The 22,821-nt window shown below is 46.6% G+C and overlaps 1 protein-coding gene across 1 annotated transcript in view; it reads right to left on the reverse strand.

Annotated features, from left to right (window-relative positions):
* Positions 1-8,049: 8,049 nt before the first annotated feature.
* The window catches only part of LOC309547924 (cystatin-B-like), a gene marked incomplete at its 5' end in the record, with an annotated part of 1,082,587 nt that continues 1,067,815 nt past the window's right edge, over positions 8,050-22,821 (reverse strand). The window contains one exon of the mRNA XM_082247922.1: positions 8,050-8,183. Within this exon, the coding sequence (XP_082104048.1) occupies positions 8,055-8,183 (129 nt within the window). The 3' untranslated portion in view covers positions 8,050-8,054. The remainder of the gene's footprint in view (positions 8,184-22,821) is intronic.

The following is a 22,821-nucleotide window of genomic DNA, read 5'->3' on the forward strand; positions in this document are numbered from 1 at the left end:
CAATTTTAAATTAAATTTTTTCCTCTAGAAATGTCAGTTTTGCTGCAGCAGGCGCCATGCATCGTACAGATGCACCACTTTTACATGCAGATCAAGGGGACCCCCCAGCCACGATATTTAAAGGAATTTATCATTTTTATTGTTTCATTTGAAGCATCATTAAAATCACTACTCCTGTAAAAACGATCGTTTTACATTTTTTTTTTTTTGCATTGATACATGTCCCCCAGGGCAGTACCCAGGTCCCCATCCAATTTTATGGCAATAACTTGCATATAAGCCTTTAAAATGAGGACTTTTCAATTTTCATGTTCGTGTCCCATAGACTTTAATAGAGTTTGCATGTTCACTAGAACTTTCCCTGTTCAAGATGTTTTGGTGCAAAGCAAACAGGGGGGTGTTCGGCCCATCACTAGTGCATGCACAAGAAACCTCCAGAGATTTGCGAGGGGGCCCAAAGGTTTTGACTGCCTAGGGGCCTCCACATAGTTTAATCCGGCACTGTGCACCTGTGTGATAGAGGAGGATGATAAAGGCTTGTTTAGCCACTTCATCATCACATGCTCTTGCTCGACAGCACCAGGGCAAAAAGGTAGATAAAGCCCCACATCCATGAACATTGCTTGAGCCTGTGGACACATAGGCTACTTGTTCCCCCATAGGTTCTCCCTGTAGGTCTGCTGATGCTGATAATGTAGGGCTCATTCCCTACTTTCATACGCAGCTGTTGGAATATTTGTATGGAGGTAAGGGGTGCTCACATGGACCTTCTTTCATGATTGGTAACCTTCAGGAAATAGACCCACTCAATACATGTTACAGTCGTAACTTTGCCTACCAGCTCTTTTATGTTACCACATTGTATCATTACGCCTACTGACCAAAATACACTGAACAAAATTGTAAATGCAACACTTTTGGTTTTTCCCCCATTTTTCATGAGCTGAACTCAGATCTAAGACTTTTTCTATGTACACAAAAGGCCGATTTCTCTCCAATATTATTTATAAATCTGTCTAAATCTGTGTTAGTGAGCACTTCTCCTTTGCCGAGATAATCCATCCACCTCACAGGTGTGGCATATCAAGATGCTGATTGGACAGCATGATTATTGCACAGGTGTGCCTTAGGCTGGTCACAATGAAAGGCCACTCTAAAATGTGCAGTTTTATTACACAGCACAATGCTACAGATGTCACAATTTGAGGGAGTGTACAATTGGCATGCTGGCTGCAGGAATGTCCACCAGAGCTGTTGCCCATGAATTGAATGTTCATTTCTCTACCATAAGCCATCTCTAAAGGCGTTTCAGAGAATTTGGCAGTACATCCAACCGGCCTCACAACCATAGACCACATGTAACCACACCAGCCCAGGACCTCCACATCCAACATCTTCACCTCCCAAGATGGTCTGAGACCGGCCACCCGGACAGCTGCTGCAACAATCGGTTTGCATAACCAAAGAATTTCTGCACAGACTGTCAGAAACCGTCTCAGGGAAGCTCAGGCTCGTCGTCCTCATCGGGGTCTCCACCTGACTGCAGTTTGTCGTCGTAACTAACTTAACCACTTAAGCCCCGGAGGATTTGGCTGCTAAAAGACCAGGGGGTTTTTTGCGATTTTTTACTGCGGACAATTGCGCGGTCCTGCGACACTGTACCTAAACAAATTTGACGTCCTTTTTTTCCCCACAAACAGAGCTTTCTTTTGGTGGTATTTGATCACCTGTGCGATTTTCTGATCATGCGCTATAAACAAAAAAAGAGCGTAAATTTTGCAAAAATAACAATATTTTTCACATTTTTTATATGAAATTCCCCCCAAAAAAAATGTAAAAATCAAAATTTTTTAACATTTTCGGCCAATTTGTTTTATGCTACATGTGTTTGGTAAAAAAAAAAAAAATCGCAAAAAGCCTATTTTGATTGGTTTGCGCAAAAGTTATCGCGTTTACTAACAAAGGGAAAGATTTTTGTCATTTTTGGTGTTTTTCTTTTTAACGCGTAATGGCGGCGATCTGGGATTTTTTTTTCGGTACTGCGACATTGCGGCAGACAGATCGGACCCTTGACTGACATTTTTGGGGGTACCAGTGACATTACTGCAGTAATCAGTGCTATACATATGCACTGTTACTGCAAAAATGACACTGGCAGTGAAGGGGTTAACTGTATTGGAGAGGGAGGGGTTAAGTGTGTCCTAGGGGCGTGATTCTAACTGTATAGGGACATGGCTATTGGTGTAAAAACAAAGATCAACGGTCCTACATAGTAGAAATGTCTGATCTTCATTTTTACACCAGGGAGAATGACGGGCGGCTTGTTTACATAAGCCGCTCCGCCTTTCTCCCTTCACCGGAGCGATCGTAGTGTGACCGGCGGACATCGGGTCCGCCGGTCACACGCACTGACTTGTCAGTGAACGAGCCGCGGCGGGCGCGCACCCGCCCGCAATTGGCTTTCAAGTCAGTGACAGGCGAGTGACGTATCCATACGTCACTTTGCCTGGCCGGGGCTGACCGCCGCAGTATATAGTCGTGCGGCGGTCGGCAACCGGTTAAGTAGGCAAATGCTCACATTCGATGGCGCCTGGCACTTTGGAGAGGTGTTCTCTTCACGGATGAATTCCGGTTTTCTTAGAACTTTGAGTTCGGCTCATGAGTATACAAGTGTTACGTTTATAATTTTGTTTAGTATAATTTCTATACTGTGCTCAATCATGGCCATTACGCATTTTATACAACATTGTGCTGTTGTTATTTTAGATCATGTAATTTAATTAAAAACAAAAAAATAGAAAAGAAAAAAAAAATAAAAAATAGGAAAACATATATAAAAAAAAAAAGAAAAAAAATGGGAATCTGCTGCCTTGTGTTTGGGGCACATTCCAAACACAGACAGGAATTACCTTCCTATGCAAGTCAATATTTTGTCCACCATAATGGGCTCTCGGAAGGCTTCCTCCCACTGGTCCTTTATGGGAACCCAAAGGAGTGCAGGAAAATATCTTCACCCACTATCTCAGCTCAATCTATTGTACAGTGTATTTTTGTTATAAGTTCCAGAAAATTGTTTATTTCTGTGTTAACAATGACTTTTTGTAAAAACACTTGAGATTAGAGCTTTATTGCAAACCCCCCCCCCCCCCCCCCCCAAAAAAAAAAATCTTTCTAAAGCTGAATACACACTACGCAACTTTCTCTGGATCCTCTAGGCCAGTGTTTCTCCATGCTGGGGTTCCGCAGCGATCTACCAGTCAGTCACAGGCACATGCAGAGGTAAGGCAGGGAAGTGGCTAGCATACTATTGGCTGTAGCGAGCTGTTCCCCACCAGCCTCTCCTGTCCATCCTGGGTGCTAGTATGGGCCATCTGCGATGGATCGGGGGGGGTTGTCGATGGGTAACAGCACATCCCTGGAGGCGTTATGAAAGCTGAAGGAGATTTTTATGCCAGAAAGTTGATACTGTAGTGTAACCAAGCTGTATCCCCCACAATGTGCCCTCCTGGGTATGAATTCTCTTTGATCATTTTTCTGTCGGATGATTTTATTGTACTAAGGCTCCCTCCATTCACACCTGAGCGTATCGTTTTCAGGCATTTTTTTTGTAGGAAGGCATTGACATCTAACAAAACCGCTTGTAATCAGCCAAAAAAGAAGCTTGTGTACTTTTTCGAGCTTCAGGCGTTTTTCTTCTGGAGACAAAAACGCTCAGATGTGAACAGAGGCCATTGAAATGAATGGGATTTTGCTTGTTGGGCGTTTTGAGACTTCAGAGATGAGCGTTTTATGACCTGAAATACGCTCAGGTGTGAACAGGGCCTGAAGGTTTCTCAGCATTTGGGGGTGCGGTCACTCATTTCTTTATTGGATGTATCTACCGGACAATGGACTGGACCTGCACACCATTGTCAAGGAGCTTTTACTTTCACCTGGAGCAGCGTTCTCTCTTGTATTGTTTTGCCCTTCCGAGACCCTGTACCCTGACGCCCCCCCCCCCCACACGGTTTCTCTCAAGTTGAACCCAGAATGGAGCATCTCTGCAGAAAAAGAAAGTACAGGTTTCACTTTAAATAGGTACTTTATTTGCTTATTTAATGCCATTTCCAATGGTTAATCGACAGCTCATTGATTATATCAATGTTTCATGAGCTGTAGATCGAAACAGTATATCAGGGGGTTGCCATGAACTCAAAACTTTTTGCTAGGGATTCCACAAAGGTAAAGAGGTTGAGAAACCCTGCACTAGGCCCACAACCTGTGGTGCAAAAAGCACCTCTTGTGCTGGAATAACCTTTAATACAGAACATTTTCTTGGTTTACTGGTTGTGGCTGAACCTAGAAATCCATTTAGATATATAAAAAAAAAAACTTTAGATTTTCCAGTAATTCTATGAGCCTTTCAGGACAGCACCTTGGAGAGCCAGCGCAGCTCAACCCTTTCACAGGAAACACTGCCGTGACAACACCTTTAAATGCAGCTACTTCCACCATGCCGTCAGTTGTACAGAATTCCAGAAAAAACAAAAAAAAAAAAAACACACCAACCACAAGAGATAACATAAAATTCACAATACTCAAGGGAGGGTAATAGCTGCTGCCCTGAAAGGCTCATAGAAATATTACTGGCAAGTCTAAGGTTTTTTTCCCCCTCGCCTTACAGGACAGGACCTTGGCGATGAAAACCGGGAGCTTTCTTTAGGGTGGGACCACTGCTTGCAAGACCTTCCTGACAAAGGATTGGTCAGAGCTAGATAGTAAAATCCAGACTAGTGCCTGATTAACATGGAGAAATTGGACCAAGTAGCCACTTTAGAAATTTGTTCTGACAATGCCCCAGCCTTCTCTGCCCAGGATGCCACCACCTGAGTGGAATGGGCATTATGCCCTCCGGAAGGTTTGCCCAATGCTGTATAGGCCTTCCTGACAGCCTGCTTCAGCCACCTCCCCAAGGTGCTTTTGGAAGCCCTCTCCTTTGCATACCCCTGCTGAAAGGATGTACAGTGAGGTTGACTTTCTAAAGTATTTAGTTATGTTCAGATATTTCAAGGCATCTGACATCCAAAGATACTTTTGGGATAAATCCTGGATCTGTTCTTAGGATTATCTGGTAAACAAACTGACCTCTGAAGACGTCTAGCCAATGACAAAACGCATTAGGTGAAATGCACGTCGTGACATCACACGAGCTCAGTGGAACGTAAGTCGGAAGTGCCGCTCTCCACCTCGTAGCTCACATGTGGACAGAGTTTTTACTGTCCTATTGGATTTTCCCTGTTTTTATTCACCTCTTTATTTTATTGGGACTGTAACCTTTGGATTGTCTGGATTGTGTGCAATAAATTACTATTTTAAAACGCTACTGCACTATCTGGATCTTTCTTCCTTTCCATTCGTCCCTTATTGGAGGTGACCAGCAGGAAGAGTGTTACTGCAAAGATAGATATTTGCCTGGAGGGAACGTACCCCGACCCAGAGAGGGTCACTAAAGCACATATGGTTCTAGTGTCATAAGACATATAGGACCCCTGCGATCTGGTGAGTGAATTTCATCTATCTTTTTCACGGTGAAACACTAGAAGGGACACCAGGGCAAGAGTGAATAACTTATCACCAAGCACTTTATTTTTGGACATTTTTGCCAAGAAGTCACAATTGTTTTTAAAAAATTTTTTATTCGCACTTATATTTTAACCCCCTCCCATCCGCGCTACAGCCTATATACGGCTGCAGCGCGGACTCTAATTTTCGGGAGGCAGTTTTTAAACGGCCTCCAGTGACACGCCCCCCCGCCCGCTCCTGCGAGCGCGCATCGGGGAGAATCTGTGTCGGCCGTGTCCCTTTGACACGGCCGATCACAGATCGTGGTGAATGGCCAATCACAGCGGCCATTCACCACGTGATCAAGCCGTCCAATGAGAGATGATCTCATATGTAAACATATGAGATCATCTCTCATCGCCGGCGCTCCTTCCTTACACAGACACTGCAGTGTGAGGAAGGAGGGGGAGCCGACAGCCGCTGGGGACACAGACATGTAATCAGGGCACTGATCACCAGTGCCCCGATTACTGAAGGTAAAAAAAAACACACACATTGCCCCCCATCAGTGCCCTCAGTGCCCCCCATCAATGCCCACAATCAGTGCCCATAGTGCTGCCAGTCAGTGCCCATCAGTGCCTGCTCATCTAGGCACTGATGAGCACTGACTGGCAGCACTATGGGCACTGAGTGTGGGCACTGATGGTGCTGCCCATCAGTGCCACCTCTAAGTACCCAGCAGTGCCACCTCTTAGTACCCAGCAGTGCCACCTCTGTGCCGCCTATCAGTGCTCATCAGTGCGGCATATTAGTACCTCCTCATCAGTGCCCATAAGTGCCACCTCATCAGTGCCCATAAGTGCCACCTCTTCAGCGCACATCAGTGAGGGAGAAAAATTTACTCGCAGAAAATAAGAGAAACTTTTTTTTTCTCAAAATTTTCTGTCTTTTTTTTGTAAAAAATAAAAAACCCAGAGATGATTAAATACCACCAAAAGAAAGCTCTGTTTGTGTGAAAAAAATGATAAAAATTTCATATGGGTACAGTGTAGCATGACCGCGCAATTGTCATTCAAAGTGTGAGAGCGCTGAAAGCTGAAAATTGGCCTGGATGGGAAGGGGGTTTAAGTGCACAGAAGGCAAGTGGTTAATTGCACATGAATTTATTAATTTTTGCACATTAACTTTAAGGATATTTTCTTGCGATTGATACTTTTCTACACTACCGTTTTTACATATATTTGAGAAAATATATATATATAGTTTATTACATTATCTCATATTTATTGCAATCCTACCTTAGCACTATTATACATTTATTTTGCAATTCATCACGGGATTTATATGTAATTTATCAGATTGTTACTATTCCTTTTAAGCAAGCGCTAGAGGTAATCACATATTTATTGATTACTTCATTCACTTTATAAACAAACTAAGGTTTGGGATTTGAAAGGGCCTGGATTTCACCAATCCTGCGGGCTGAGAGGTTACTGCAACTACCAGCTATTCCTCAGATTTCAAAATCTGTTGATCCATTTTTTTGACCAATCTGAATTAGGGTCATTCAAAAAAAAAAAAAAAAAAAAAAAAAAAAAAATTGGAATTTGTTAGAATATACAAAATAAGTTTCAGTGAAATTTACCATTTTTCAGATACATCCAAATCACCAAGAAATTTGCCTCAGTTTATACTCAGATGAAACGAATTTCACATGTCTAATGCTCTCCCATCTTTATTGTAAACCCCCCTAACTTTAAAGAGGGGAACATTTTTCAGATAGAAAAGGGGGGCCAGGGTAAAGCAAGTTAAGCCCCTTTCACATTTGTACAACCTGAAAGTCACGTGACTTTGCTGCATGACTTGAAGCAATACTTGTGTAATGTTGAGGTCTATGGACCTCAAGTTCACATCAAGTCAGACCGTAGTGGTCTGCAGGAATACTTTAAGGTACAGATATGAACAGTACTCATTGGAAATCATGGGGTACAACTCGGGCAACTTTGCAGTCCCAAGTCACAGGACAATTTTACACAAGTGTGAAATGGGCATTAGAAGCACAGATGTTGGGGCCCAGAGTTGTACTTTTAGAGGTGGATACTCAGTGTGGCTTTACATGCATTTGCAAAACTAAGCACAAACTTTTCAAAAATATTTTTATTACATTTCAGAGTTTATTACAGTGAGGAAGATACAACACTGAACGGGGTTTTACAAATGGGTACACAATGTTATATACACCATTAGTGTTCAGGAGACCTCAGTCCACAGAAATAGTGTCAGCTAAGGGCATTTCTGGCAGATAAATTTATGCCCTTCAGTTCTTTAAACCGCTGCTGCTGGCCCTTTTAAGAGTTTTGAAAGGGGAAGGGACTACTGTCATTGGCTATTGCATTTAACACATGATCACAAGCCCTGCCCACCAGGTACCACTCAAATAGTGATAAGGAGCCATTGGCTACAGGTTGTACTATGAGAATTCTTCAAGTTCATTGGTTGTAGTTATCTCCATCTTAGAAATACTCCAGTTTATCATCCTTTTTCTTATCCGGCTGGAAAGACGCCAAAGTCGGTCCCTCATCTGAACCAGGCAGAGGTACGAAAACTCTAACATGGATATAAGTGTCCTCTCCAGTGTCAACCTGGAAAGATCAGAAAAAGTTAGTTTCACTGATATATTGTCAAGTGTTCTATCAGGAATAACAGTTCTGAGATACTCTGGGGGCTACTTCAATGTCTTTGACAACCCTCGCCCCACAGGAGCTTGCAATCTATAGAGTATATGCTCTTCTGTTGAGGAACTGATGTAGCTGCTGCAGTGTTCTGTGCAACACTGGATTAGGTCAGCTACAAAAACAGTGTGACTGGTAAAAAGGAGTGCAAGCTCTCTGGCACATAGACTGATTAATGGATTAGTGTCACCTATACATCATTGAGGAATATTTCAGCTATATGAAGGTGGAATAGACTGACCTAGGTGTGGTTGGAGGCAGAAACTGGCAGAGGGTATTAGGTGGAGGATTGAGGAATAGAGGGTAGGATAGGCTTAGGAGGTAGGAAGTTGAAGATAGCAGGGTAAGAAGTGGGGAACACTGCTGCACAGGTTGGGGGTGTGAGGTGGCCAGCAGCATAAGATGGGAATGGTGAATAGGGGAGTATAGTGTGGGAAGGGGGATTGTGAAGAACAGGGAACCACAGTGCTGGATAGTAAGTGGGGAGCTACAGGATTGGATGATTGAGTGAAGAGTGGGAACATTAAATCAATGTGGGGTGTGAAGCAGTGGATTGTAGATTGGGGAAGGGCAGCAACATCTGATGGGGCAGCACATGTGTGGAATTTGTTAACACTGTAGCTAGAGGCAGAGAGAAAGATCAGACAGCGGGAGGTGGTAGGATGGTTTGCAAGGGAGAGCACAGGAGCTGGAGACAGCAGGGGTTATAGTATGGTGCTGGTCATGACCCAAGTGTTAGCAGTCCCTGATCATATTTTTGCTCATTTTCATAAATGCAATACCCTAGTTATAGGCTAGCCAGAGAAGTAAAGAATACACAGGAGATTCTATTACATTAAAGAGTTAAAGCATAATTAAAAGCTACAATGTTGGAAAAACGGCAGACAGGCAAGGATTTAAAACAGGGACCCTAGCATTCTTTGGTCAAAAGCTTCCCCTGCCTGCCAATGGTAATGTAAAGTGAACAGTGCATGTGCAACTCAGTACATTTATGGCACCGCTCTGATGAATTTATTCCCATGTGCATGTACTGGAGTGAACCAACCATTTAAGCAGCGGAACAAAGTGAACCAAGAGTACAGTGTTAATGAGAGGCCAATTGTTTAATCCTTCTATGCTCCCACACCTACAGACTCTGCACAGCTGTCTTCCTGTATAAGAGGTACCAGCAGACTGAAGGACAAGAAGAACCAATGGACTTTAGAGCGCTCACCAGCACCCTTGAAGTTCATGAAGTACAAGCTGTCAGCAGCAATGGCAGATAGGACTTGTAGTTCATTAATTCACAAATCTGTGATTATATGTGGCTGTGTGGGCGGAGCCACACTATTGTGAACTATTGACAGCAGGGATAAGATCACCATCTAATGTCACAGGAGGGATTAAGGGGTGTGGGGGGCTAGAGCCACAGCAACAGGTTATACCCTATATACTGTGTAACAGAACAGGGCACCCCTGACCGGGTACCTCCGTTGACAGATGTTCCCAGGGCAGCCATCAGAAATTTTGGGGCCCCTTACACAGCTGTAAGCCTGGGCCCCCCCCCCCCTTCCCCCCGGGCCTGACCTCCAACATTCCACAGGGCTCGCCCACTTTCCGTCCCACCAAATCAACCCATAATATACACTGATTTAGGTTATTTTCATGAAAGAAATGTAGTAGTATACAATTTGGCCTAAATGTATGAAAAGAGATTTTTTCTTTGCAAAATTTTATAACAGAAACAAAGAAAAAAAAAATTTTTTTTTTTTTTTCTTCAAACTTTTTCCGTTTATTTAGCAAAAAATGAAAAACCACAGTGGTGATTAAATACCACCAAAAGAAAGCTCTATTTGTGTGGGGAAAAAAAAATTAGAAAAGCTTGGGTTTAGCGTTGCATGATTGCGCAATTGTCATTCAAAGTGCAACACTGCTGATGGCCCAATATAGCAAAGAGACAGTCACAGGCAGGCTGGCAGCACAAGCCCACATCCACACATGTAGCCCCTCAGTATCCTTATAATCCCAGTCTGCAGAAATGTCACCTCAGCTCAATTAACAGTCCACGAAAGCTACACCAGAGCCCCCTTTACTCTTCACCTCCACGGTGTCACCAACCAACTAAGCTCAGAATCAGCCAGTGACTGATCAATGCTGCCCTGTCCCTGAGCAGACGCTACCAGGGCCATCCTAATAGCATTATACGCCCCTGGGCAAAGTAATGCACTGGGGCCCATACAAGCTCTCCCAATTTTTGCACCTACTCTCAAAAATAAAGTATAAAAAGTTGACAGATTTAATAGATCTGTTTTTAGATTATTCGTTTATTAGATTTGATAGGTCTGTGCTGCAACTTCATGCAATGCTTGTGGTGGGGTGATGCAGTATTTTGGGAGTTAAAACAAGTGGTGAGGAGGTGACATCACTTCTTCACTGCCTGATAAATGCCTCTAAAAAGGAATCCATGTGTGGATTGTTTTTCAGAGGAGTGGCATCCTTTTTCAGGCTCTATTCACACATAATGCAGAGCTACTGGAACGATTCACAGCATCGGCAGCTCTGCTTTGTTGGCTGTGGTAAAGTCAGTGCATCACATGGCTCCCCTTTTTTTTAATGAACTTTATTTTAGGTGTATAAATTGTACACTTCATTCACAGCAATTTACCGGAGTAAGATGCGCTGCACTGTTGTGCGATTTGGCATAGCATGTCTGCATTTTATTACAGCATGCTGAAGCACAGCCATAAGCTGCGTTGCAGTGTGAATCAATAAATTTCCTGAGTGTGCCTGATGTGACACATGTTGCAATGCAGCAAAACATGTGTCACTATAGTGTAAATTAGGCTACATTCACACCAGGGATTAGCACCAGTGTTAATTGCAGCAGCTCTCACTGACCCATGGCTCTCAATCAGAGACAGAGCAGAGGAGGAGGAGGGGGGGGGGGTGCATCTGCAATTGTCAAGGGGGGGGGGAGTTAGAGACACTCACCAATTATCCAGCCAGGATCTATCACTGTGTTGGCCCTGCTGCAGTGGCTGTGTACTCTAGTTTGGCATCTGTCCTGCATACACACACAGCAAGCCCCTTCACAGTGTGTGCATGTTTGTGAGAAAGGGGTGGAATATGGGTGGGGCCATTGGGGCTGGCACAGCAGGGATAGGATGGATCAGAGGGAGGAGCAGAGTCACTGGACTGGCATGTTGATCACACTGTGCTGTGCACTCCCATTCCTGTCTCACTCGCAGGTTTTGTGCAAATGAGACATTGAGTGAAAAGATCGGTAAAGCAGTGTGAGACATTGCACAGCAACAAACTCCCGAGACAGGTAACTGCCCAGACCAGTAATTGACCATGAGGAGAACCTAAATACTGCAGGCAGCAGGTGCACACCACTGCTAATAAAATTACTGTTAGTGTGCAGTGTACCATGCCACCCCAGCACTACCAGCAGCTTACCTCTATGCTCGATAAGACGGCCCTGCACGCTGATGCTCTGCTCTCCTCTGTCTCTCCTCCGGCCTCAGTTTGAGTGTACCGCGCTTGCTACCACTGGTCACGTGATGACCCAGCGGCGCCACACCCACCTGCTGGTAAAGCAGGAAGCTGTAGATGAGAGGAGCAATCTGTCCATTGAGATACGTTCTCCCCTCATTACTGAAAGAAAGAAACAGCTGAGCGGGCGGCGGGCCCCTCAGGTTGGTCGGGCCCCATGTGTATGGGCTGTACCCCCCTGATGGCTGCCCTGGATGCTCCTAGTGCTTCCCGAGGGCTCCAATCACTCCACCAGACACCGTAAGCACTTCAGATCCCACGAACCGCCGCAGCTTGGTTAGGGTCTTGGCATCTCCTACCCACCCTGGACCTACGACAAGGCTCCAGGTTCCTGTGGGTGAACCTCTCTTTCCCCAGAGAGTGCAGCAGAACAAGCTCTTACACAAGCTCTTACAAGAGCTCAGTGATTCTCCAAGGGAGTATGGAAGACCATAGCAATCCCTTGCAGCATATCCCCCAATAAGAGACAGGACTCTAGATTGAGGTGAAGGAACTCAGCACAGCTTTATTGAACAAGACATATACAGTTTTCACCCACAAAGTTACCACCCAGATGGACCTTATTGAAGACTGAACATAATATTCACCATCCAATAGGAACAGAGTTTTACACTCTCATACAGTGTACAAAATATACAATGTGGGACAATCCCCCCTCCCCCTTAGCATCCAATCCACATTCCTATATGTTTCTCTTAAGGCAGACAGACAGAACAATGGGAGGTCATTAACACTTTACAATGCAAAAGGGCAATCCACATTCCCTCCCAATACACAACAAAAGGAATACCTGTCTGACATTGAAAGCCATGTAATATACCCAGCATTTAGGAATTACAGATTTCATGGCAAATGGGAATAAATCTTTATATTCCTATATGGAGATATTGCTGGCAAATATGAAGCAATCCAAACCATTACTTATCTGTCTTTAAATTCCAGTGACGGTGAATACTGACATAGTGGTAAAACATGTTCCAAAAAGGTAAATCACCCTTTGAACATTTGGCCTCTCCTTGACACTGTACTGCTATGATGTATATCGATTAACTCTGCACACCATTGTTAGAATGTTGTATATACATTCTAAAAATACTCTGGCTAGATCATGACTAATGTCAAGTTATGAAAATAAGCATATATGATCCAAAAATAGACTCATCTGGATGGATCATGGCAAACTGAATAGCACATTGGGAGAACAGTGCAGAGAGAATTGACAGCTGGCATCCATCTGCTCGGCTCCAAGGGAGCAACAGTTGCCTAGTTCCTCCTGAAACTACAGGTAGACTTACCAGTGGTCTTTCCAGGACAGCTACATGAGATACTGGCTAGTGTATCACAAGACGGCTGGTTATTGGACCGATTGCTGCTCTGGAGAGGTCTTCCCACAAGGCACCTGCTCTGCTTACGAAACTATGGTAAACTGCTAGTCCAAATGCATGCACACCCTGGGAGGCTGCTGGTCCAAGCTCTTACGCAAGATAGAGCCTTTTATCCATCCTGCAATAGAGCCTTAAGAAGCACAAAGACCCCTTTTAGGATCACTGAAAAGCAGCAAGATCTCTGGAGAATTCCAAAAAATTTGAGCAAGCATCTTACAGCTAGAAAACAGAACTGATCTTCTCTCATTCCAGGGGGAGCTACAGAAGGAAAAATGAATACGTGGGAATGATGGAAATCTGACGATACCTTTAGGAGTCAAGGAGTCAGGATTGGGCCTAAGGAGAATCCTATACTCCAAAAATCGATAAGGGTCTTTACAGGAAAGACTAAATCCCCCACCCTCCTTGCCAGAGTGATTGCCAACAGTGATTTTAATAGTCCGGAATTGTTGGGTTAGGAGATGAGGACATTAAGGCCAAAAGAAAAACCTTCTTGGCCAGTATGGGGCTATGTGTATTACCTGACATGATCCCTTCTGGAAGAATAGATACCAGGGAAAGGCACAAGTCAGCTTGAAGTCCCATTCCAGATTGTTTTTGCTGGAGGCAAACAGATCTCTCTGGAGTACCCAAATGGCTGTGATCCCAAGCCAAAGCTTCACATTTTAGCTCACACTCCCTCTGTCTGATAGGGTGCCAACTGGAGTGGTCTGCCAGGATGTTGTCTGAGCCCTTGAGGTAGACTTATTGAACCCAGACTTGCTTCTGTTCAAACCAGAATCTCATGTGACAACCCTGGAGACTTTGTACCTACCTTCTTGTTTACATATGCGACTGGTAGCATTGTGTGAGGATTAAAACATCCTGGTCCTGAATTGCAGCGGGAAAGAACTTTAGGGCATATCCTACTGCTGACAGCCCTCTGAAGTTAGAAGCATCGACCAGCTCTGAACCCCAGGTACCCTGTGTGAGACATGACCCTGCATGTGGCCACAGCAGCCATCCCCCCCCCCCCCTTTTGCCTCAAAGAAAAGTTTCTGGGAAACAGTCTGTACTCAAGGAACTATTGTCTGCTGGAACCAGGCTGTACTTTTCCAGATTGATTAATAAGCCCAGTGATGTTAGGCCTGTCACTACTGAATCTAGGTCTGCGACCAATTCCCCCCCCCCCCCCCACCTCCGTTTGAGAAAAGGATTAAGAAATTGTCCAAATAAGAACTATGGCTATGGCCTGCTGAAGATAAAGGTGACCATGGGTTGACATTCCCTTCCTAAAAACCTTGGGAGCGCCCAGAACTGTCAGGGCTGTAATTCCTGCTTCGAGCGTACTGCAAATCTCAGGTATTTCTCTTGATTGGTGGATGGGCACATTGGAGATATGCATCCTGCAGTTCCAGGGAGGTCAAAGACTCCCTGGTACAGAAGGATCCTTACTGTATAGATGCTCTTTGAAAGACTATTTGTAAAAAGGTTTGTTTAACCTTTATAGATTGATGATCCTGTACTTGCCTGTGCACTTTGTGACCAGAAATACATAATAAAACTCTTGAAAGGGCTGTTCTGGCAGGACCAGTGGCGGCTGGTGCTCAAAATTTTTGGGGGGGCGCAAAAAGAAAAAATGTAATAGGTATTGCTTCGCGTCAAAAAACGCAGTAAAAAATTGCGTGACTTTGAAGTCATGGTACAGGCATGGCACAGGTGATGGTATAGGCATGGCATAGGTGATGGTACAGGCATGGCACAGGTGATGGTACAGGAGATGGTATATGCCCCCTTTCAATGCAGTGATCAGCGTACATGCCCCCTTTCAATGCAGAGACCAGTGTACATGCCCCCTTTCAATGCAATGAACATTGTGCTGTGCCCCCTTCAATGCAATGAACACTGTGCTGTGTGCCCCCACAATGCAGAGTTCAGCGTGCATGCCCCCTTCAATGCAACTGTGCCCCCTTCAATGCAATGAACATGTGCTGTGCCCCCTTCAATGCAATAAACACTGTGCTGTGCCCCCTTCAATGCAATGAACACTGTGCCCCAACAATGCAGAGTTCAGCGTGCATGCCCCCTTCGATGCAATAAACACTGTGCCCCCTTAAATGCAATAAACACTGCTGTGCCCCCTTCAATGCAATAAACACTGTGCTGTGCCCCCACAATGCAATAAACACTGTGCCCCCACAATGCAATAAACACTGTGCTGTGCCCCCTTCAATGCAACGCTGTGCCCCCTTCAATGCAATAAACACTGTGCCCCCTTCAATGCAATGAACACTGTGCTGTGCCCCAACAATGCAGAGTTCAGCGTGCATGCCCCCTTCAATGCAACTGTGCTGTGCCCCCTTCAATGCAATGAACACTGTGCTGTGCCCCCACAATGCAGAGTTCAGCGTGCATGCCCCCTTCAATGCAACTGTGCTGTGCCCCCTTCAATGCAATAAACACTGTGCAGAGTTCAGCGTGCGTGCCCCCTTCAATGCAACTGTTCCGTGCCCCCATCAATGCAGAGTTCAGCGTGCGAGCCCCTTTCAATGCAGAGCACCACAGCATTGTCCCCAATCACTGCAGAGCGCCACAGCATTGTCCCCAATCACTGCAGAGCGCCACAGCATTGTCCCCCAATGATTGCAGAGCGCCACAGCATTGTCCCCCAATGAATGCAGAGCGCCACAGCATTGTCCCCCAAAGATTGCAGAGTTTTTTTTTCGTTTTTTTTTTTTTAGGGGTAGGGGGGCGGCGCCCCCTATGCACGGGCCGCCACTGGGCAGGACTGGAACAATAGCTTCCTGGGAAGCCATTAGGGGACATCGCTGCCAATAAGGCCTCTACCCTCAGCAGCTTTGTTGCAAAAAAAATTCTGGGGAGGGAGGAGAAGTTCCAATTTTTACCCCTCAAGGTCGTGAGCAGTAAACAACGTTCCTCCCTTTTCCTTGTTTTACAAACCTCAGCAGTTCTTGTTAGATTGCGGTCTCTTGGAATCAAACATATCTGGCCATTCGATTCTAAAATGAACCTCTGCCACAAAAGGACTTATTGATTGGAAACTTTCCTCCCTTTTCTGTACAGACTCAATATTGTCTGAAGACCATACCCAAGCAAAAGCTTTCCTTCGAAGGGGATGCCACAGCTTGGCTTTGGAAGACAAGTCCCCCTCCCAGACCTTGTGCCAAAAAGCCCCATGAACAGAATTTGGGAGTGCTGTAGCCCTGACACTACTGCCTTATCCACTAGAAAAGCCACCGATTTGGACACAAGTGGAAGAGCCTCCTGGATCTTGGCTATGGGAGTGTCCAAAGAAAGAACTTTAACTTGTGAATCCACACATCCAGGTTCCTGGCCAGGCATGTAGATGCAAGTAAACAAAAACCAAAGAAAATCCCAGCTGTATGTAGATGCAAGTGCCGGTCCTAGAGAAAAGGCAGAAACTGCCCAAGAACTCTTCAATAAATCCTACCTGCCTTCCTATCCATCTGGTCTTTGATAATCCTTAATCCTCAAAAAGGAGGTCAGAATCTTTCAAGACCTGGTACATTCAATTTAGGGTACTTAAAAACACATTTCTTCCGGTGTCCCTAAAGGAAGCCCTTTTTGGGTTCATTCCACTCTGAGGATCAAGGCTAACATTTGTGGACTGGAAAGGTTAACCTTTTTCTCCTGTAAACCTCTGTATGGCATCCTGGGCAAACTGAGAAGGCTGATCTACAATCTGCTTGGATGCATAAACTGCTTTCAGCAACGGATCAGCCTCTTCTACTGGAAAAATAAAATCTGCTAGCATATCCCTCATTTGAACTCACTCCAATAAGCGGAGCCCCCCCCTCCTCTAACTCAGAAACCACCTGGGAACTCATGGATTGAGTCTCCAAGGCTAGAGTTGAGCGGACACCTGGATGTCCGTGTTCAGCCGAACTTTAAAAAAAAGTCTGGGTCCGTGTCCCGGACTTTTGCCAAACTTTTCCCGGACACCGAACCCCATTGAAGTCAATGGGGACCCGAACTTTCAGGCACTAAAATGGCTCTAAAAACACCAAAGGAAAGGGCTAGAGTGCTGCAAATGGCAGCAAAACGTATTTAAGAGCATGGCAAGTGCTCTGCAAACAAATGTGGATAGGGAAATAACTTAAACAAAAAAAAATAAAACAATGTTCTTCATCTCTGAAGGACGAGGCCCATATGGAGTAGGAGGGAGGTTGAAGTGGTGGTGGATGTGGCGGTGTCAGGCGTGCGCACAGGGTGTGCCGGGTGTACCTGGGCACACCCTAATCACCTAGGGCACATTAGCATTATCGCTCTGTTTGCCAGTGAGGAGATGGGAAAGATCTCCCTCGGACCTGCTCTGCTCTATTTCACTTTGCCAGCAGGGAGAGTAATGTATCGGGGCCATGTACATGTAGGCAAACACATGCATGTGTATTTCAACTTTGGGGTGAACACCCTAATGCAATAGGCTGCGCACACCTATGGGCGGTGTAGGTGGAAGCGGCGGTGGAGGAGGACCAGGGCTGGATTAAGAGCATCATGGGCTTGGTGCTGAGGATTTTGAAGGGCCGTGCCTTGGCATGCACCCAGAGGAGGAAGGGTGCAGCCATGCATGCCTAATTCAACATGGGATGCTGTCTCTGAAGCCCATAAACACATCCATGCATCGGCAACTGTCCCTCCTTGTCCAGCCTTCGTGCTGTGTGGGGAGGTTCTGAGGGAGCTGCCTGGGGAAGCGAGCATAGAAGCCAGACTTCTGTGTTTACAAGTGACAGAAGAGCGGTAACAGTGAATATGGCCAACCCGGGGCCTATATTAAGGTAGGGGCCTGGAGCTGCAGCTCCAATAGCCCCTACGTTAATCTGGCCCTGAGGAGGACGAGGTAGCCAACACTGCTTCTTTTCACAAATTTTAAATGAGGGTACACCCCAAAAGAGTGAGAAAGAGCAAAAATGGAACAATGGGTGGGTAAGGTTGGTATCCATTGCTATTCTGCACAAGGTACAGAAAAGTCCCGTGGGATCCATGCCTGGTTCATTTTAATGAACGTGAGCTTGTCCACATTGTCTCTGGACAGGCGGCTGCGCTTGTCTGTGATAACGCCCCCAGCCGTGCTAAATACTCGTTCAGATAATACACTGGCTGCAGGGCACGCCAGCACCTCCAAGGCGTAAAGGGCAAGCTCAGGCCATGTGCCCAATTTGGAGACCCAGAAGTTGAAGGGGCAGACCCGTCATTCACTACATGTAGGCGTGTGCACACATACTGCTCCACCATGTTGGTAAAATGCTGCCTCCTGCTAAGACGTTCCATATGAGCTGCTGGTGCTGCTGTTTGTTGTGGCGTGCTGACAAAGCTTTTCCACATTTCGGCCATGCTAACCCTGCCTTCTGAGGTGCTGGCGGTGCCCTGGTTGCGTTGGCGACCTTCCTCCTCCTCCGCCTTGTGCTTCCACTGTGGCCCCGCTGTCAGGTGGGAATGCCAGCAGCATCGCGTCTACCAGCGTGCGCTTGTACTCGCGCATCTTGCGATCGCGCTCCAGTGAGTGAATTAAGGACGGTACATTGTCCTTGTAACGGGGATCCAGCAGCGTGGCCACCCAGTAATCAGCACAAGTTAGAATGTGGGCAACTCGGCAGTCATTGTGGAGACACTGCAGCATGTAATCGCTCATGTGTGCCAGGCTGCCCAGAGGCAACGAAAGGCTGTCCTCTGTGGGAGATGCATCGTCCATGTCCTCTGTATCCCCCCCAGCCACGCACCAGTGATGGCCATGAGCTGGCCTGGGTGCCACCCTGCTGTGAACATGGTTCCATCTCCTCCTCCAGCTCCTCCTCCTCATCCTCCAGAACTGTGCCCCTGCTGGACAATTGTGTCCTTGGCGTTTGTGTGCAGGAACCCACCCTCGGGAGCCCCTTGCGAATGACTGCCCTGAAAGCCTTGGAAATGTTACCTCTTCATCCTCCTCCTCATCCTGTGCCACATCCTCTTCCATCATCGCCCGAATTGTTTTTTCAAGGAGGCATAGAAGTGGGATAGTTAAGCTGAGAACGGCGTCATCGGCACTGGCCATGTTGGTGGAGTACAGCGCAACAAGGCACACAGGTCTCGCATGGAGGCCCAGTTATTGGTGGTGAAGTGGTGCTGTTCCGCAGAGCGACTCACGCGTGCGTGCTGCAGCTGAAACTCCACTATGGCCTGCTGCTGCTCGCACAGTCACATACGAGGCGGTGAGCGGGAAGGCCGAAGATACGCTGCAGCGCTGACAGGCGAGCAGCAGCAGGGTGAGAACGCCGAAAGTGCGCACAGACGGCCCGCACTTTCTGCAGCAGCTCTGACATATCGAGGTCATTTTTAAGGAACCTCTGCACCACCAAATTCAGCACATGCGCCAGGCAAGGGATGTGCGTCAAACCGGCTAGGCCCAGAGCTGCCATGAGAATTCGCCCGTTATCGCACACCACCAGGCCGGGCTTGAGGCTCGCTGGCAGCAACCACTCATTTGTCTGCTGTTCCATGCTCCTCCACAACTCCTGCGCGGTGTGTGGTTTGTCCTCCAAACAGGCAAGTTGTAAAACTGCCTGCTGTCGTTTACCCCTGGCCGTGCTGAAGTTGGTGGTGAAGGTGTTACGCTTTCCGGATGAGGAGGAGGTAGAGGATGAGGAAGCGGAGTAGGAGGAGTTAGGAACAGGAGGCAAACTGAAGCGCCCTGCAATCCTCGGTGGTGGAAGGACATGCGCCAAATTGCTATCCGCCTCAGGCCCATCCGCCACTGCATTTACCCAGTGTGCCGTTAGGGAGATATAACGCCCCTGACCGTGCTTACTGGTCCACGTAGCGGTAGTTAGGTGGACCTTGGCACAGATGGCGTTGCGCAGTGCACACCTGATTTTTTTCCCCCCACTTGGTTGTGCAGGGAAGGGATGGCTTGCCTGGAAGAGTAGTGGCGGCTGGGCACGACGTACTGTGGGACAGCCACCGACATAAGGTTTTAAAAACTGTGCGTCTCCACCAGACGGAATGACAGCATTTCAAAGGCCAAGAATTTTGAAATGCTGGCATTCAGGGCCAGGGATCGCGGGTGGGTAGGGGGGTACTTCCTCTTCCTCTCAAGTGTTTGGGAGATGGAAAGCTGAACGCTTCCATGGGACATTGTGGAGATGGTTGGTGACCCAGGTGGTGTCGTTGCTGACAGATCGTCTGTTTGCGGGGTGGCAGGTGCCGGTATCACTACAGATGTGGATGGAGCGGCCAAGACGGCAGCAGAAGAGGAAGCAGGATGAGCCAGAGACGTTTCTTGGTTTTGAAGGTGTCTACTCCACTGCAGCTCATGCTTTGCACTTAGATGCCTGATCATGCAGGTTGTGCTCAGTTTGAGAAGGTTTATGCCTCGCTTCAGGCTCTGATTGCACAGGGTGCAAACCACTCGTGTCCTGTCATCAGCACATTTTCTAAAGAACTTCCACGCTAGAGAACTCCTTTGAGCCGACTTTGGTGCGCTCGTTCCCTTGCTGCGTTGGGCAGTAGCAGGTATAGTGTCTAGGGCACGGCCGCTCCGCTTCTGCACCCTGCTCCCTCTTCTGCTGTGCTGGTGGCTCTGTGCGACCACCGCCTCTTCCTCCAAACTACTCAGGTCACCTGCATGACGTTCATTCCATGTGGGGTCGAGGACCTCATCGTCCTCCACATCATCTTCCACCCAGTCTTCACCCCTGCCCTCCTTGTCGGTCTCCACAATGCTGAACGCCGCAGCATTTGGCACCTGCGTTTCGTCATCATCGGAGACGTGCTGCGATGGTCCTTGCATGTACTCATCTTGAGAAATAAGTGGTTGGGCATCGCTGCACTCAATCTCTTCCACTTCTGGGGCAGGGCTAGGTGGATGGCCCTGGGAAACCCTGCTGACAGAGTCATCAAAAAGAAGGAGACTGCTGTATGGCTTGGGGCTCAGACTGCTTGCCTGATTTGCAAGGGGGTGAGGTGAAAGACCGTTGGACATCGGCTGCAGGTGCCAACTCTGACCTTTCTGCAGTAGACTGGGTGGGAGACAATGAAGGAACTGGAGGCACTGTCAGCAGCAAACCAATCTACTATCACCTCTGTGTTCTGGCCTCATCACTTCTAGAGGCGTATGATGCCCTACCAAATACTGATGCAGGTTCTGTCACCTACTCACACTTGAGGAAGGCGTTTCACTTGTTCGTGTAGCTGGCACAGATCGACCACGTCCTCTCCTTGCAACAGGAGCGCTACCAGCAGCACCACGACCCAGGCCACGGCCCCCATTTGACGGTCTCCTCATATTTCTGTAATTTAAGATCTTGCCCTAGAAAGGTGTTTATTGAATAGCGGAACAAAACAGTATCGCACGGGTGTATCTCACAATCAAATATGCAAACTATGCCGCAATTTAATGTTTTTTTACCTCAAAAGGGTGTATATTGAATAGCGGAATAGGATAAAAAACGGTGCATCTCACACGTACAAACACAGACTAGGCCCGATTAAATTTTTTTGTACCCTAAAGGGAGGATGAGGAAGAGGAGTAGGAGGAGTTGGGAACAGGAGGCAAACTGAAGCGCCCTGCAATCCTTGGCGGGGGAAGGAGATGCGCCTAATTTAAAAGGTATCTCACACGTACCGATACAGACTATGCCGTAATTTAATTTTTTACACGCCAAAAGGGTGTATATTGAATAGCGGAATAGGAAAAATTTTATAATACGGTGTATCTCACACGTACAAACACAGACTAGGCCCCGATTACAATTTTTTCTACCCTAAAGGCAGGATGAGGAAGGTAGGAGGAGTTCGGAACAGGCAGGAGGCAGACTGAAGCACCCTCAAATCCTCGGCAGTATGAGATGCGCCCCAAAAATTGGAAAGGTGTATCACACGTACCAACACAGACTATCCCACAATTTAACTGATCCCCAAAGGTTTTGATTAAATAGCGGAATAGAAAATATGATAAAAAAAAAGTGTATGTATCTCACATGTACAGAAGCACACTAGGCCCCAATTACTATTTTTTGTACCCCTAAAAGGCTGGATGAGGAGTATGGAACAGGCAGCACCCTCAAATCTTCAGAAGTATGAGATGAAACCCAAAAACCCCAAATATCATTCAGCTCTGCTGCAGGCCACAATTAAATTTTTTTTTAACCCAAGGCTGTATATTGAATAGTGGAATAGAAAAAAAGTGTATGATTTTTGAAACCACTCAATATTAGCACATGTGAACTGAACACAGCAGTGTATGATCAGTCACTCAGCACAGCTGAAGGAAAAATGCTGCACACAGTGCCTGATAGAAAAATACTTTTCTCCCTCCTCCTCAGTGGGCAAAGATGGTGTTCACTGCACCCCAAAAAGATGGTGTTCACTGCACCCCAAAAAGATGGTGTTCACTGCAGCCCACACACAGCAAAATGGATGTGGACCACTGACACCTGCCTTTCTCCTATCCCACACCACACAGCAATATCGATTGTAGTTTGTAGAACACACTGTCCCTAAAAATCAGCAGACTGTCCCTAACAGGATTGACAAGATCGTAGATCGGGACTGCAAACCCCACCCCACACAGCAATGTTGATTGTAGTTTGTAGAACGCACTGTCCCTAAAAAAAAAAATCAGCAGACTCTCTCCC

The sequence above is a fragment of the Pelophylax lessonae genome, assembly GCF_965119305.1.
Source record: "Pelophylax lessonae genome assembly, chromosome: 2".
Taxonomy (NCBI): domain Eukaryota; kingdom Metazoa; phylum Chordata; class Amphibia; order Anura; family Ranidae; genus Pelophylax; species Pelophylax lessonae.